Source organism: Pararge aegeria, chromosome 24, assembly GCF_905163445.1.
Source record: "Pararge aegeria chromosome 24, ilParAegt1.1, whole genome shotgun sequence".
Classification (NCBI taxonomy): domain Eukaryota; kingdom Metazoa; phylum Arthropoda; class Insecta; order Lepidoptera; family Nymphalidae; genus Pararge; species Pararge aegeria.
Window position 1 is genome coordinate 409815 of NC_053203.1, and position 15852 is coordinate 425666.

General features: G+C 38.0%; 1 protein-coding gene across 1 annotated transcript; it reads right to left on the reverse strand.

Moving 5' to 3' along the window:
• Positions 1 to 551: 551 nt before the first annotated feature.
• On the reverse strand, positions 552 to 2165 carry LOC120634619. Its single transcript, XM_039905352.1, has 2 exons — positions 1974 to 2165; positions 552 to 1060 (listed from the first exon to the last, which is right to left on the reverse strand). Exons 1-2 carry the CDS (start codon positions 2163 to 2165, stop codon positions 602 to 604), a joined length of 651 nt encoding a protein of 216 aa, XP_039761286.1. The 3' UTR covers positions 552 to 601.
• Positions 2166 to 15852: the final 13687 nt, after the last annotated feature.

The window sequence follows — 15852 nt, forward strand, 5'->3', positions numbered from 1 at the left end:
CTGGTATCGTGTCTAGCTGCTGTCTCCACCGGCAAGGTTGTGCGTAACTTTTGTAAACGCACAATATGGCACACTTGTGCACGAACATGTTCACTGAGAAGAGTTGTCTGTCTTCAGTTGTTAATATGGACGGGCGGGAAAACGTAGTGCTTTGTGCTGCAGCTTGTGTTTTATTAAGTCTTCTTAAAAAGAAACGAAGAAAGAAACCGCGTTGTTGGGTGAGGCCTTTCCTACAGCGACGAAATGAAGAAACGAATAGATTTGTAGAAGAAATAAAAATAGATCCATTGAGGGGATTTAAAAATTTCACTCGAATATCGTGCGAAGATTTTGAGTTGCTGGTCAATGCAGTTAGTCCTCTTATTGCTAAGCAAGATACAAACTACAGAAAATGTGTCCCTGTTTCAATAAGGCTTGCAATTACTTTAAGATATCTTGCTACTGGAGATTCTTTTGCAAGTTTAATGTATTTATTTAAAGTTTCAAAAGAACTTATTGCTCGGATTGTACCTGAAACCTGTAAGGCGTTGATAAGCGTGTTGAATGAAAATATTAAGGTAAGAAAATAAAATGACATTTAATTTTAGTTACTTTTATTGCATTACATATCATGCCAAGTTAATATTTCGCTGTCATTCTGGCGTAAAAGATCTGAGTCATCATTATCACGGATCTGAAAACTTGAAACTCGGATCTGAGAATTCGACGAATCTGAATACGGTGAAGGCATTGGAGTCGCAGTATATTTTCCAGTACCAATAATAGCATCATACAATAAATTATCAATATCTCTTTGCACTAAAATCTTCGTCCGCTCATCTTTAATTTTCCTTAACTTCGTTGCGACGGCTGCAGCAAAAATGTCGTCATCATCATGTTTTTTTGCTTCCATCTGCTTGTTTACGTTATCCATAATGGACAAAGCATGAGCAATTCTCGGGTCTTCATCGACAGCACGACGTTTCTGCGAGTTCTTCGGAGCTTTAAACTTTTCGACTGGCCTTTCATGAGGAGATTCTTGATCTTCATTCACTGTGTGTTCCTGGATATCTTGTGTTAGCTGAAATAATAATAAGATTTCTTTTTTCAGATGCCTAACACTTCAGAAGAATGGATGATGATAGAACGTCAATTTGACCATCTATGGAATTTCCCTCATTGCATTGGGGCTATGGATGGCAAACATGTTGTTGTTCAAGCTCCAAAGAATACTCCTCTCCAAAGACTTTTTTAATTACAAAGGTGATTTCAGCATTGTACTTTTAGCACTGGTTGATGCAAATTATAAATTTACGTACGTAGATGTCGGTTGTAAAGGAAGAATATCGGATGGTGGTGTCTTCAAAAATACTGGATTCTATGCTAATCTTCAGCAAGGAAAATTAAATTTGCCTCCACCTTATGCGCTACCCGGAAGGAACAAACCAATTCCACATGTCATTGTGGCAGATGATGCTTTTGCATTAGATATAAATTTAATGAAACCATATCCCGGTCAACATGACAAAAGATCAAAAGAAAGAACATTTAACTATCGGTTGAGCAGAGCGAGACGTGTTGTGGAAAATGTATTTGGCATTTTGTCCGCTGTATTTCGCGTACTCAGAAAACCTATACTGTTAGCTCCAGAAAAGGCACAATTAATAACATTGACATGTTGTTACTTGCATAATTTTTTGATGACACAAAAGTCGTCTGCGCAACTTTATACTTCTTTTGGCAGTTTTGATACTGAGAACCAAATTACTCATAGCACTATCGATGGAAGTTGGCGGCGCGATGCACCCATGGCAAACTTACTACCCTTAAGACATATCGGAAGAAGACCATCTGGTGATGTGAAAGACATACGAGAAGAATTTGCACATTATTTCCAAACTGACATCGGAATGGTGGCATGGCAAGAAACACTAGCGTAAAAAGCATAACTAAAAATAAAAGCAGAGGTTTGAAAATAAAAAATTTAAACGTACCTGTTCATTTATTTCGTCCAGTGAGTTCACACTGGCATTCGGTTCGTCCCTTCCATGAAAGAAATTCAAATATGCATAACCAAACCATTTTGGCTTGTATATGTTTGATATACCAGAACCTGAAGATTTTGATTCCGCGATTTTCTTCTTTTCTCTTCGATATTGAGCCAAAATAATTTTCCATTTTCTCATTATCTCAATCGAGTCACAATTGAAACTTTGAGCCAACTCTAGAGTGGCATCGTGTTTTTTGTTTCTATTTTTATAATCATTGTGACTGGAATCCCATAGTAGAGGATAAGTTTCAATTGCTTGAATAAATTTTATAATTTTATCATTCGTCCAATCCATACTTAACTTAATCAAACAATGTGCGCGTACACATAAATGTTTTCGCTCCGGTAGCGGAAGCAAGACTGAGTTCGCGAACAACAAGCGTGTACGCGTCGACAGGAGTCCATTGCATGCATGTGTGCGCGCACAAAAGTATACAGATGTGCGCGAACATTTCTAAAATGTTCGCGCACATTTTGTTATTGTTTGTCGGAGTGAGTCGACCAGCGTGAACATTTTTGTCATACACTGTGCGTTACAGTGCCGCACAGTTCGGCACATTGGTGGAATCGCATCTTAACATTCACATTTATAATATTAGTAAGGATATAATGTAATGTAATTTCTTATACTTATTATTGTGTAAGTAAACGCACATAGCGTTTTATGCAATTGAATATCACTTGCTTCAACGGTGAAGGAAAACATAGTGAGGACGCCTCCACACCTGACAGTTCTCCATAATGTTCTTAATGGTGTGTGGAGTCCAACCATCAGCCAACCGGACCAGCGTGGTGGTCCACGGCCTTACCCGCTTCTTATAGTGAGGGGACACCCGTGCCCTGTAGGGGACTGGTAACGGGTGATATGATGATGGATGATGATTACTATTTTTGATGTACAGCGTTCAGGAGTACGGCCTACGACTTTCTCTCTCTGAGATCCGGTACCACCAGCTCCACCGGATCCGAAGCACCAAGCTTTTACTCGGCAGAGCAATCCTCTAGTTCTTGTGTGTGTGTGCAGAAGAGAAGACACGGTACACGAGAGCAGGCATGTTATGTATGTAGTTAATAAGGTTTTTGTGGCCGGTCATTTGTCTGTGGCCCGACGGAAGGTTTTTGCGGACATTAAGCGCCTTAAAAAGGTCATTTACCTTCGCGAGGGGAGGGAAAAACTCGATTGTTTCTGTTAAGGCGCCGCTCACTTAAATATATTAAACTATTACTGTCTTTCAACTTTCCAGTAAAGTAATACATTTACTTAATAAACATACTACGACAATACATACATCGCCGTCTAGCCCCAAAGTAAGCATAGCTTGTATTACCGGTACTAAGATGACTGATGAATATTTTTATGAACAATTTACAAAAATACTTTTAGTATAAATATAAACACCGAGACAAACATTCATGTTCATCACACAAACATTTTCCAACTGTGGGAATCGAACCCGCGGCCGTGAACCCACACTCTAAAGTGGTCGGGTAAGAGTCGCTGCCCACTGCGCCAGTCGGCCGTCAAACTTAATGAGAGAAGGGTTTTAACTTATAATATAAAAGGTCGCAATTTTTATTAGATCAAACTGCTCAGTCTATTTTGAGACATAATAATACCTAATTACCATCGTTGTTTTTGTCTTACGTTCTACATATGATATCCATCTTGCCACACTGGCAGTTTCAGAGATAAGTATATTTAAATATCATCAACATTATTACCGGCCCATCATTGCACGGGTCTAAATAGCTTAAAACGCGCAAAACTTAGAAAAGTTTGAGGTGCGTTTGAGTGCGTGCCCCCCGCAAGAGTAGTCGAAATTCCACCCACTGGGCTATCACAACTGTTTGACACTTAAACCTACTGACTTAATATTATGTACAAACAAACTCTTAAGCTTTAATAATATAGGTAGACAGAGAAATCAGTGATTGGTTTTATTTTAATAGATTTATCATTTAAATTTTTTTTAAATAAGTCAACATTGTCCTTCGCAATTAAAAGTCTCGGCTCCTCAACAGTTTCATGTAACTATCATTAATGGCCGCAATCGCTGCAGGCGAAAATTAAATGACGTCATCAAATAAAAAAAACCATGACCGGACTGATAGCAACGCGTTATCACCTGCTAGTTATTTAATTGTGAGCCGCTACATTGTGTCAGGGCTCGCTGTCTCGCGTGATACCGCAGTGATATACGCGTGATAGCGATGTGATATGTACGTGATGTGCGGCCGCGCGTTTTATTGTTACGACAATGTATTTCCGCGCGATTGCTCGCGCTCCGATCCATTTCATTCCTTGTTTAGTTTGTTTGTTTCGTGTCTAGATTTGAGTGATGCCGCTTCATTTGTCTCCCGGCAACTAAACATTCTGCGATGTTTTATTTGAAACCAATAAATATTACGCGTTGCGAGAGATAACCTACAGCTTTGAAACACGGTCGCCTAACTATAAGCTTCTTAAGAAAACTCAGATACAAATACATATTTAACAGAAGATTTGATTTATGCGGCAGAGGATCAGGTGGTCAATACGTGGATCATTCTGAGGGACGGCACTTACGAATTACTTAGACATGTGCTTTATTTATTCAATAATGGTACCAAAAGGTTATAAAAAAGAAATTTAAACTATTATTAATAGGTTATAATGTAAGCCCACTTAAAGGTTACCTCAGCATGTTTAAACAATTAAATAATAACAAACAAGTTGGAGAAAAAAATTAATAAGGATAAAATACTAAAAGTTTTAAAATGGACACAAACATAACTTTTTTTTTTACTGTACACATCACGCGAGGTATTGTAATTGCCGTGTTGAATCAAAAAATAATTCTTTAATTTATCTTTAAACTTTGGAAAACTATCGCCTTTTATATCAATTTATCAACAGCTTTTCTAACATTGTGATGAGTTGTTAAAATTCTAATTCCATCTAAAACGTCTAGAACACCTTGACTCAAAGCGCTACAAAAAAAACGACACGTCAAGTGCGTAATAGGTGCTGAAACACATAGGTAGGTTGGCAACTTGACCACATGGCAACAATTAAATATACTAGTTAAATTATATATTTTATTATTATAGCCAAGAATGGTACCACTCGCTATGAAGACACGGCACAAGCCTCCCGAAAAGCACAAAAAGCATGATTATTACGTTAACTGCCCACGCTCACCGGGAGCCCGGCAAAACTTTACTCAACCGAGGGCGATGCGCTAGTTATTTAATTAAAGCTTTGTAATTGAAAACCTGCAATGTCATTCAGTTGAGGTGAATAACAATCAGTTTGCAGCGTCGACCGTTGGCGCCGGGCGTTGGGCGTTGGTCATCGGTGGTTGGGCGTCGCAGCGCTCAACAATATTGACTCTTTCAATTCCTGCAAACTGCCATTACCTCAACTAAAAGGTTTTCCTTTCACAACCGCAACAATGATATAGTCACGAAGCTAGCGGCGCAAACGTGCAATCAATGAATCAATCAAATCTTTATTCAGTTTAAGCTGTAGTTACAGCACATGAATATAATATGTATTAACACTAAAAATGTATATAAAGTCAAGTTTATGTTACTGCCTTAAAATGATGTATGACAAAATTTAAAGCCCTTATATTATTATTATTATTATATCTCCACTAAAACATTTATCAATATTTATTAATGAATGCTTTAGTGGATGTGTGGAGTATGCCCAAACTTCTTTGTAATTTAAATAGTCTTTAACACAAAGGTAGGCTTTCTTTATTCAAACGATTTTAACGTGGGCCTTAAATTTCGTATCCGAAAGATCAGTGATGTTAATGTTATAAAAACAAATAGTTTCCGACCAAAGATTTACGGATTGTTGCGAATCTGAAGGATTATATTACTATTCTTCTTCTAAAGATGCAAATGCTGCCTTGTGTAAAGATTATTTACAAAAAAATGGAGACAATGAAAAGTTCTAATGAGATGGCTGGTGCGCTATTGCTACGTAATACAAGATTTAGATTGAAATTTTTAATTGCTACATTTTTAACTTTTGATATTAGTAGTAGGTGTGTCTTGGAAAGGCAAGTACAACCATTAGTGCACCAGATATAATGACAATACTCGGTAATCAATACTAATATTTAAAACGTGTTTGTTTGTTTGCCCTTACTTTTTGCCCTAATCAAGCAACCAATTGACTTGATTTTTGGCATAGAGTTAGTTGAAAGGACTGGAGTATCAAAGGCTATTTTATATCCCAGGGAAACAAACGGTTGTTATGGGATTTGTCAAAAACCGAAAACGACACAGCTAGTATTTCATATCGCACGGTGGTACAGAACGGTTCGCGTGCGACTGTATTTTGTATTTTTCTTATCTACCAGTAACGAGCAACTTCGCCAAATGTTCACTTAGGTAACCTTTTCCTCCACCACCTCCCTTACTATAACCCTTTCGTCGATAAACAGTCTCGGTGCTGAAGTGTGAGTTTTGTGTCCATGATATTTAATAATACAGCGCCAACAGCGCGGGTGGAGTCGCGCCTCGCGCTATGCACAGACAGCACTTTGTGGCGATACGGAGAAAAGTTCCGCGCGCATTGAAACACTGCTTTGACCAATAATGTTTGCAAATTAACGAGGTGGCTTAGTTTGATAGTTAGAAACGCTGACAGATGGAGGTCCGGCAGGTGGACAAAATTTAATATCAGCCAAGTTAACTCTAGTTCACAGGCCATTTAGAAATTCAAATTTATTCATGTAGGTCTATTAAAGCACTTATGAAGAGTTCATACATATGAGTTTTTGTTATTGTGAGGTGACTGCAGTGATTGTGAGGTGAGGTGATTTGCAGTAGTTAAATTCTAAAGATAAAAAGGTTTCGTCCAATTTATCGGAGCGTCGCCTAGACACTATGGTTTAATAATACCTATATGAATTAAAAAAAAACAATATTATTCTTCTAATCAAGCCCTTTCAATAGATAGTTGGATTGGTGAATAAATATATAAACCGCATTCTATGGCGGCAGCCATGTGGACCGATTTTCATAAAACATAGCTAAAAAACTCTTGACTTTAAAAAAAAAAACTAAATCTAAATCGGTTTATCCGTACGGATTCTACGATGCCATAGCATACTTAAACCCACAAACACATAGACTTGTCAAACTTATAACACCCCGTGGTTTTGTGTCGGGGGTAAAAATTAAAAAAAAGCGGCGTAGGGAGCTCTGGCAATCAAACTGTCATCTTTATCACTCTCGCGCCGAGCGTCGTCGTTCTTCCCGAGGTACTTCATAAATCGACTTGGGTGATTGTGATGTTTTATGTCGCAGAACAAATTATATCGAAACTTGATACACTCGCTCCATGTCGTATGATAATCGTAAAATTTTTACTCGCTGTCGTAAAATTTTCTGATAACCATACCAGCCGAGGATAAACCACAGCCCGGTTGATTGTTCTTGTTCATATTTATACACTACTACTAGTTTTTTAGCGGATTCAATGGAGGAGGAGCCCACTCATATAGTAGAGAGTAACATCGACCTGTATGCCAAACGCCACGGCAAATGGCATGACACTCTTTAATGGCGCCATGCCAACGCTCTCGACTCCCTGATTTGTTTATTCGTGCGTATCATCATCTTCATCATTATCATCATATCAACCCATTACCGGCCCAACAGGGCACAGGTCTCTTCCCACAATGAGAAAGGGTTAAGCTTTTAAAACATTATGGAGAACACTCAGGCCGGCAGGTTTCTTCACGATGTTTTCCTTCACCGTTGAAATAGAGATATTTTAATTACTTGAAACGCACATAACTTATAAAAGTTAGAGGTGCTGGGATTCGAACTCGGCCCCTCGAAGGTGAAGTCGAAGTCCTACTTAGATATTGGGCTATCACCACTTATTGGCGTATATATTTTTTTAAATTATTTGTAATGAACGAATCTGTACTAACATTTTATAGAGAATGGTTCGATTTGTCAAAACAACTGAACCGTTTTTAAAAATCAAGGTATCTGTAAAGCAAACCAAAAGAAACCAATAGAAAGATGCTAGCTGCTTCTACCACGCGCGCTGACTAAGTGGTAAATACTATGTACTACAAATATATGGATCAGTCAGTATAAAAAAACCGAAGAAAATATATGTTTGACCCCTCATGCTAATGCACTGGTCGTAACCCTCACTGCCAAGAGCACACACTCACGCCTACACACACACTGCCGTGTCTCATACATCAGCAGATTTGATACAATTTGCCGCGGGAGTCGCCGCGCTGATGTATGGCCGGAAAAATAACAGCGCCAGATTAACGGCTGCCATCTTTCACCGAACCGCGAGCGCGTGCGACTCGCACCCCTGTGTTCAGCGCCGCAAGGTCGAGGGTTGCGTGGCGGCGACCACTGGTGACACTGCCTTTGGCACTGCGCAGACACCAGACAGGATTGCTTTAAAAAAAATTATGGCGTGTGGTGTCGCCAGGTCAGAATACAGTTGTCACCATCCCGGCTATTCCCACGGGTGTCGTACTAGGCGACTAAGGGAATTTAACCTTTAGTCCAGCGGCCAACTGATATAGGCTATAGATAAGCCTAAGATTAATGGAAACAAGGCGGCACTTAACTCTCAAACAGTATCTTCAATATGTTAAAGGAAAATGTGGCTCACCTAACTTGCAACAACTCATGTCGGAGCTTGTACGGTGAACTAAACTGTGTTGTAAGTTGGGATAATATAATGTCACTATAATATAATTAATTAATGCTTACAAAGTCGTTTAAGTTGTATTACTACCACAAGGGCCTTAGTTGTCTTAAAAAAGAGATTTTTATTATTATTATATTAACGTTTCCCATGTTCAAATTTAACAAACAATGCACTAAGCAGATCCCACCGCAAACGACTAAATCCCAAATTTGGTAATGCAATTGTCTCAGTGGTCGATCAATGATACTGAAACCATGTCGTGTGGTAGGCGTGACGGCCAATCAGAATAAAGTTGTCACCACCCCTGCTCGTACCGTGGGTGTCGTACGAGGCTACTGAGGGTGAGGGATACATAGCTCGTATACTTTTCTGGGAGAAAAACTATCCTTTTTTTTATATTCAGGGTGCAAACTAAATAATTAAAATATATATATAATAAAAAATGCTAAGTTTCAATAAGAACTGAATAGATATAGGTAACAAGCTAACAAATAAACAAACTTACACACTTTTGGATTTATAATATTGTTATGGATTTAGCAAAAAAGTGTAATTTTTCATAATATTTAATTAGCTTGTCGTTAGTCTACTGCACGATTTACAGGTCACAATGATTTTGAAACTTCCTTCGCTAACAGTAGAGTTCACTTTGCATTACTGATGTGACCAGATCACAAAATTCACCATTATGCTGGCGACTTCGGAAATTTACTATATCGAGGTTTTGTTCGCTTTGTTTACGGCGGATTAAAGCAGAAGCGATGCTTCCTTTTTGTGTTCTTATGTAACTTCGTTAATGTTAACGAGATGAGATGTTGGCCATTTTGAAATTCTTATGAGCTACCCGCAGCTCTTGATGTTTTCGACATTTAAGACGCAGTTTATACAAGAGTGACCACGGCAAGAGCAGTGATGTGTCAAGTTCCGCACTATTTTAAATAAAACGTAGAGGCGATTTCGACGTTTCTCTGAAAAACAATACTTTATCTCGCCACCTTCAACTTTGACTTCACAGCTCAGCCTATATTGGCTCACTTTTCGAGAGTTGCCTCCCGATGCATCCAGAGATCAACATGGATACTTCTTATCCAAAAAACCAACGATTGCTGCGAGATTTCTAAAAAAAGCTGCATAACAACTTCAGCTAGTACGAGTATAAGTACAGCTCGTAGATGCCGCAGTCGGAACCCCACCGTGTACTCATTGACATTGACAGGCTCGTGACGAGTGCACGCGTTCGCCCGCCGCGCGGCAGCGGCAACAGGTGGCTTTCAACAGAAGCACTCTTTTCCTGCCGGTGAGTTGCTGCGGGCGGCATTGCGGAGTGACACCGGTGACATTCACATTCATTATGTAAATGATAATGACTGAAAAAGGTTATTTTTAACAAATTTTCGTTGAAATGTTTTTACCTACACTTGGAGGTAATATCAGATATATATTTTTTTTTCAACCGCATATTATAAAAAATTCTCGTCTCGATCTCGTCGTGAACACGATCCATGCAACTGGATCGAAATATCGAAAAATCCCAAATTATTATTGCGGTATGAACGTTGACCATCTCGCTAGTTAGAAGTGTCTGATCACAATTCAGGCCTACGGATCAAAGTTTGATGGAAACTGCTTCTGACTGTTTCCGATGGAGAAATTTTATTTAAATAGTTTATTAAATTGAACTACAGTATGTAGGTACCATTTTGTTCGATAACTTTTAGCCATTTTGGAGGTAGACATAATCCCATCATAAACAACCGCGACAAGTAGTTTTGGCAATCCTCTTGTGATGTTATATATTACTTGCTTTATCGATGAAGGGAAACATCGCAAATTATTTTCGCGGCTTCTACCTGTTTTGTAGTAAAATTTTAAAATGTATCGAATATCTTCATTTCTAATTTCAATTTGGAATTATCTTCTTTAAAATTTTTAAATCGTGTTAGTGTCGTAAATCCTATACTTCTGATTTTATTATCCAAACGTTTTACCAAAGGCCTATTTAAAGAATTTTGTGCAAATTTTACCTTTGATGAACAATTAATTCCATACTCGAAAACGACTCCCCGATTGCGAGCGATCAAACTTGTACTTAGCAACTGAATGTCTCACAGTAGCACACAGCCGCACTCCGCCTGAAAACATCTTTTCAGCTTCACCGCCGAAAAGCTCGTTCGGTTTAACACAAAAACATTTTAGTTTCTCTGTAAGTATGCGCACAAGATTTTCTTTAAACATTATACTAATACGCATGTGTTGTGTGTGACGTACTAAACTTGCATAAACGACACTTGCGACTTTTATATGAGACGTACAAAACTTGCATAAACGACACTTGCGACGTGTATACGAGACGTACCAAACTTGCATAAACGACACTTGCGACTTTTATATTAGACGTACAAAACTTGCATAAATGAGACTTGAGACCAGTATACGAGACGTACCAAACTTGCATAAACAATACTTGCGACTCGTATATGAGACGTACCAAACTTGCATAAACGACACTTGCAACTTTTATATATGAGACGTACCAAACTTGCATAAACGACACTTGCCACTTTTATATGAGACGTACTAAACTTGCATAAACGACACTTGCAACTTTTATAGGAGACGTACTAAACTTGCATAAAGGACACTTGCGACTTTTATAGGAGACGTACAAAACTTGCATAAACGACACTTGCGACGTGTATACGAGACGTACCAAACTTGCATAAACGACACTTGCGACTTTTATATATGAGACGTACCAAACTTGCATAAACGACACTTGCCACTTTTATATGAGACGTACCAAACTTGCATAAACGACACTTGCCACTTTTATATGAGACGTACTAAACTTGCATAAACGACACTTGCGACTTTTATAGGAGACGTACAAAACTTGCATAAACGACACTTGCGACGTGTATACGAGACGTACCAAACTTGCATAAACGACACTTGCGACTTTTATATATGAGACGTACCAAACTTGCATAAACGACACTTGCGACTTTTATATATTAGACGTACCAAACTTGCATAAACGACACTTGCAACTTTTATATATGAGACGTACCAAACTTGCATAAACGAAACTTGCCACTTTTATATTAGACGTACAAAACTTGCATAAAAGACACTTGCAACTTTTATATATCAGACGTACCAAACTTGCATAAACGACACTTGCAACTTTTATATATGAGACGTACTAAACTTGCATAAACGACACTTGCCACTTTTATATGAGACGTACTAAACTTGCATAAACGACACTTGCGACTTTTATAGGAGACGCACAAAACTTGCATAAACGACACTTGCGACTTTTATAGGAGACGTACCAAACTTCCATAAACGACACGTCTTGCAACTTTTATATATGAGACGTACCAAACTTGCTTAAACGATACTTGCGACTTTTATATATGAGACGTACCAAACTTGCATAAACGACACCTGCCACTTTTATATGAGACGTACTAAACTTGCATAAACGACACTTGCGACTTTTAAAGGAGACGTACAAAACTTGCATAAACGACACATGCGACGTGTATACGAGACGTACCAAACTTGCATAAACGACACTTGCCACTTTTATATGAGACGTACTAAACTTGCATAAACGACACTTGCGACGTGTATCCGAGACGTACCAAACTGTAATCTCGAACCAAGTGGCTTCCATACCTAAATCTAAATCAAAAGTTATGTAGCATTAGACATCTTTTGCGTTTACGTAGGAACGCAAAGCATACGCCGGGTGTTCCCACAGCAGTTAATTCGGATAATGGATCACAATTCGGCACAATTCCATTTAGATGTAGGCCCGATATCTGCGCTGTAAATTATGTCTGAAGCGTCTAGACGGGCGGTGGAGCGGGCTGCTTGCGGCAAGGTTAGGATGAAGGCTTTTACTGGACTAGGATTTTTTTTTAATTTCTAAACACACTTAGAAGTTGCGGTAGGCAGTACGAGTATATCTTAATATATATAAATCTCTTGTCACGATGTTTGTCCACGATGGTCTCCTAAACTACTTAACCGATTTTAAATTAAATTGGCACACCGTGAGCAGTATGGTCCAACTTAAGAGATAGGATAGCGTAGATCTTTAATTATAGTCGCAATTTTATTTTATTGCAAATTATTTGTCTATAATTAATTGACAGTCACATGTTATATGTATATACTACTATACTCATTTAAGGCTTAGCGATACTGAATACTTTAAATACAAAATCAAACGCAGACAAAGTTGCGGGCAACAGCTAGTATTATATATAGACAGGCTCAGAGTCACTCAGCGGCTGATGGAGAGAGCTATGTTAGGAGTACACATACGTGGTCAAATCAGAGATATCCGTGGAAGAGCTAAATTTACCGACATAGCTCATAGGTCTCGCAGAGCGTGTGAACGTTGTGTTCCCAAGGTGCTGCAATATCCACCCAACACTGGTAAGCGCAGCGTGAGTCGACCCCAACAGACAAAACCAAAAAAGTCGATGGGAGCCGCTAAAAAAAAGGCGGCCCAGGACCTTGGAAATTGGAACTCCCTACAAAAGACCTATGTCCAGCAGTAGATGTAAATCGGTGTAAGTATAAAAATTGTGATTTCTTTGGAAGGGGTCATCGAATCAGAATTATTACAATATCAATTAAGTCGTAGATCTTTAGACTCATTAGGGACTAGCCTGAGATCACATTGATACTGTTCAATGCACGCCAATTATACTGCCGACTGTATTAACGCCAATTATAATGAAACTTTTTTAAATTTATATTTAAGTAATTAAAATATCACCTGCTTCAATGGTGAAGAAAAACATGCATCTTTCCTACATAATGTTCTCAAAGGTGTGAGAGACCACCAATCCGCACAAGGCTAGCGTGGTGGACTGCGGCCTTAACCCCTTCTCATTGTGGCAGGAGACCTATGATCTGTAGTAGGCCGGTAATGGGTTGATGTGATGATGATGATGATTAAATAATAATGACGAGAATGATGAAATAATGAAACTTAAATTTTAGTAAGAAAACTTTAAAATTAGATTTTTTCAAATTATATGTGAGCTTTAATAAGACATTACAACCCTTACAGTAATTAAAAATAAACTTACTATTTAGATTAGTAGTAAATTATATATATATAATATATATACATATCCGGTATAAAAACACATATAGATGTGTTTTTATACCAAATCACTAAAAGTATTTTGGCAAACACAGTGCGCTATTATCAAATCATCCTTTCTGAATAAAGATATGTAAAACAATGTTTGTTTAATTAACCATAATAAATTATAAATGTCGTGTAGTTCTTAAGCTAGATTTGCGGCGTTACAAAGCTCGGGTTAAAATAGCTGTTGCCCGCGTTCATAACTTTTTTTTACAAATCCTATATTACTCTTCTCGCCTTTACAAATAACTCTATGCCAGAAATCAAATCGATTGATTGCTTAGTTAGGGTGTGAAAGAAGGACAAACAAATAAACACACTTTCACATTTGTAATATTTATAACCGATTGCCTTGTACACGTGCCCCAGAAGACAAAACCAATTATTCGTGGTCCCTTCCTGTAACACTGTTGCACTGAGCTCGGCACCCATACCGCGTTCATTGTCGTTATTCAATGCGCTCTTGGACAGCAATACTCAATGGGATCTATTCCATGACGGGTGGACAGCATTGATCCGTGAATTGTTGAGGTACTCTGAGAATATTGAATAACCTTTACTTTAATATTCGCAGAGTGTCAGTGTAGAACATTCTATTAATATCATGTCTTTTATAATGTTTAATGTCATCTTTTATTCATTTGTCATATAGTTATCCATAAATTATGTAGTTCTCTCTAGTTAGTGGAAGTGGCCCTGCCGTAACAAGATGTAACAAGATGTAAAATAAATAAAAATTAGTAAGGATTAATCGACGTGTGAAACCGCGGGGCACACCTAACGGCTAGAACGAAGCTTAAGCAAAATACAAGTACATCAATCAATGCCCGTCAGACGCGAAACCCTGTTGTTATTCGTAATATTTGTTATTTGTTATATTTGTTATTTGGTATCCGACAGATCAATTCTTCTAACACGTCTCTTGGCGGCCTGCACAAAGCCTGCCGCCAAACACTTTATAGATTACTCGGACTTCCACAAGACTTGCTGTCTACGCATATATTATCATCATATTGGAAATACATATGGATATTGATTTACTAAACTAGTTTTTACCGAGATGTTTACTTCGACTGTCTAACGCCCGAAGTAATTAATCAGTCTAATCTAAAATCAAAGAACAAAGTATTATTCATTATGCCTAGTCTAAAACTACAGGCGACAGATTGAATTTAGTGTCGCTCTACAGGAAAGAGTAGGAAAGTACACTTTGGCAAACATACCTGGGCCAAAATGTATGTATACAGACACAGTTTATCTAGTATAGAAACTGTGTTAACACAATCGCACACTCATTTATTATCATATGTACGCGATTTTATATAAACACATACGTGATGAAATGATAACACCATGCCAACCATTGTTAGTAATAAGACAAACTGTTATTATGAAACTTCGTACCACTACAGTATAGTTGTAAGAGTTATCACTAATGAACGGGCCATCTGAGGATTTTGAATTTGATTAATTGATTATAATTTTTGGGAGTAATAAATATTCCTAGTCGTATAAAAAAATAAGTCGTATAAAGTTGTATACTTTAAGTTAAAGTAAAATCAAACTTTTTAAAATTAGCGATATCTCTTCCTACAGGGACTTCGGAAAAAAACCTTCGAACAGTTGCTAGATATTATATTTAATCAAATAGAACTTCTACATTGTAAAAAATATGTTAGACCAACCAATTTTTATAGGTAGATTATAACAGGAAGTTTGGTAAAGTTAATGAAAGCTCATGTGACACTATTAGGTACTTTTAGCATGGATTGTGATTATTAATAGAAGTGGTGCCCTAGTACATTAGATAATTCCGTTCCGAAAGATTCTGACCTAAACGATTCAAACGGCGATATTTTATGGAAATTTATTCGACGGAATTGGGTAATTGTGATTGAAGGAAATTCGCAATAAAAATGGCATCTTAAGCCGCGTGGGGCGGGCGGGGCG

What these genes read in the sequence shown, in the direction of transcription:
- LOC120634619 (XM_039905352.1), bottom strand. Translation starts at nt 2,165, where the DNA reads ATGAGAAAATGGAAAATTATTTTGGCTCAATATCGAAGAGAAAAGAAG. An exon ending in TGGACGAAATAAATGAACAG is followed by an intron (nt 1,061 to 1,973) that starts GTACGTTTAAAT and finishes TTATTATTTCAG; the next exon opens with CTAACACAAGATATCCAGGA.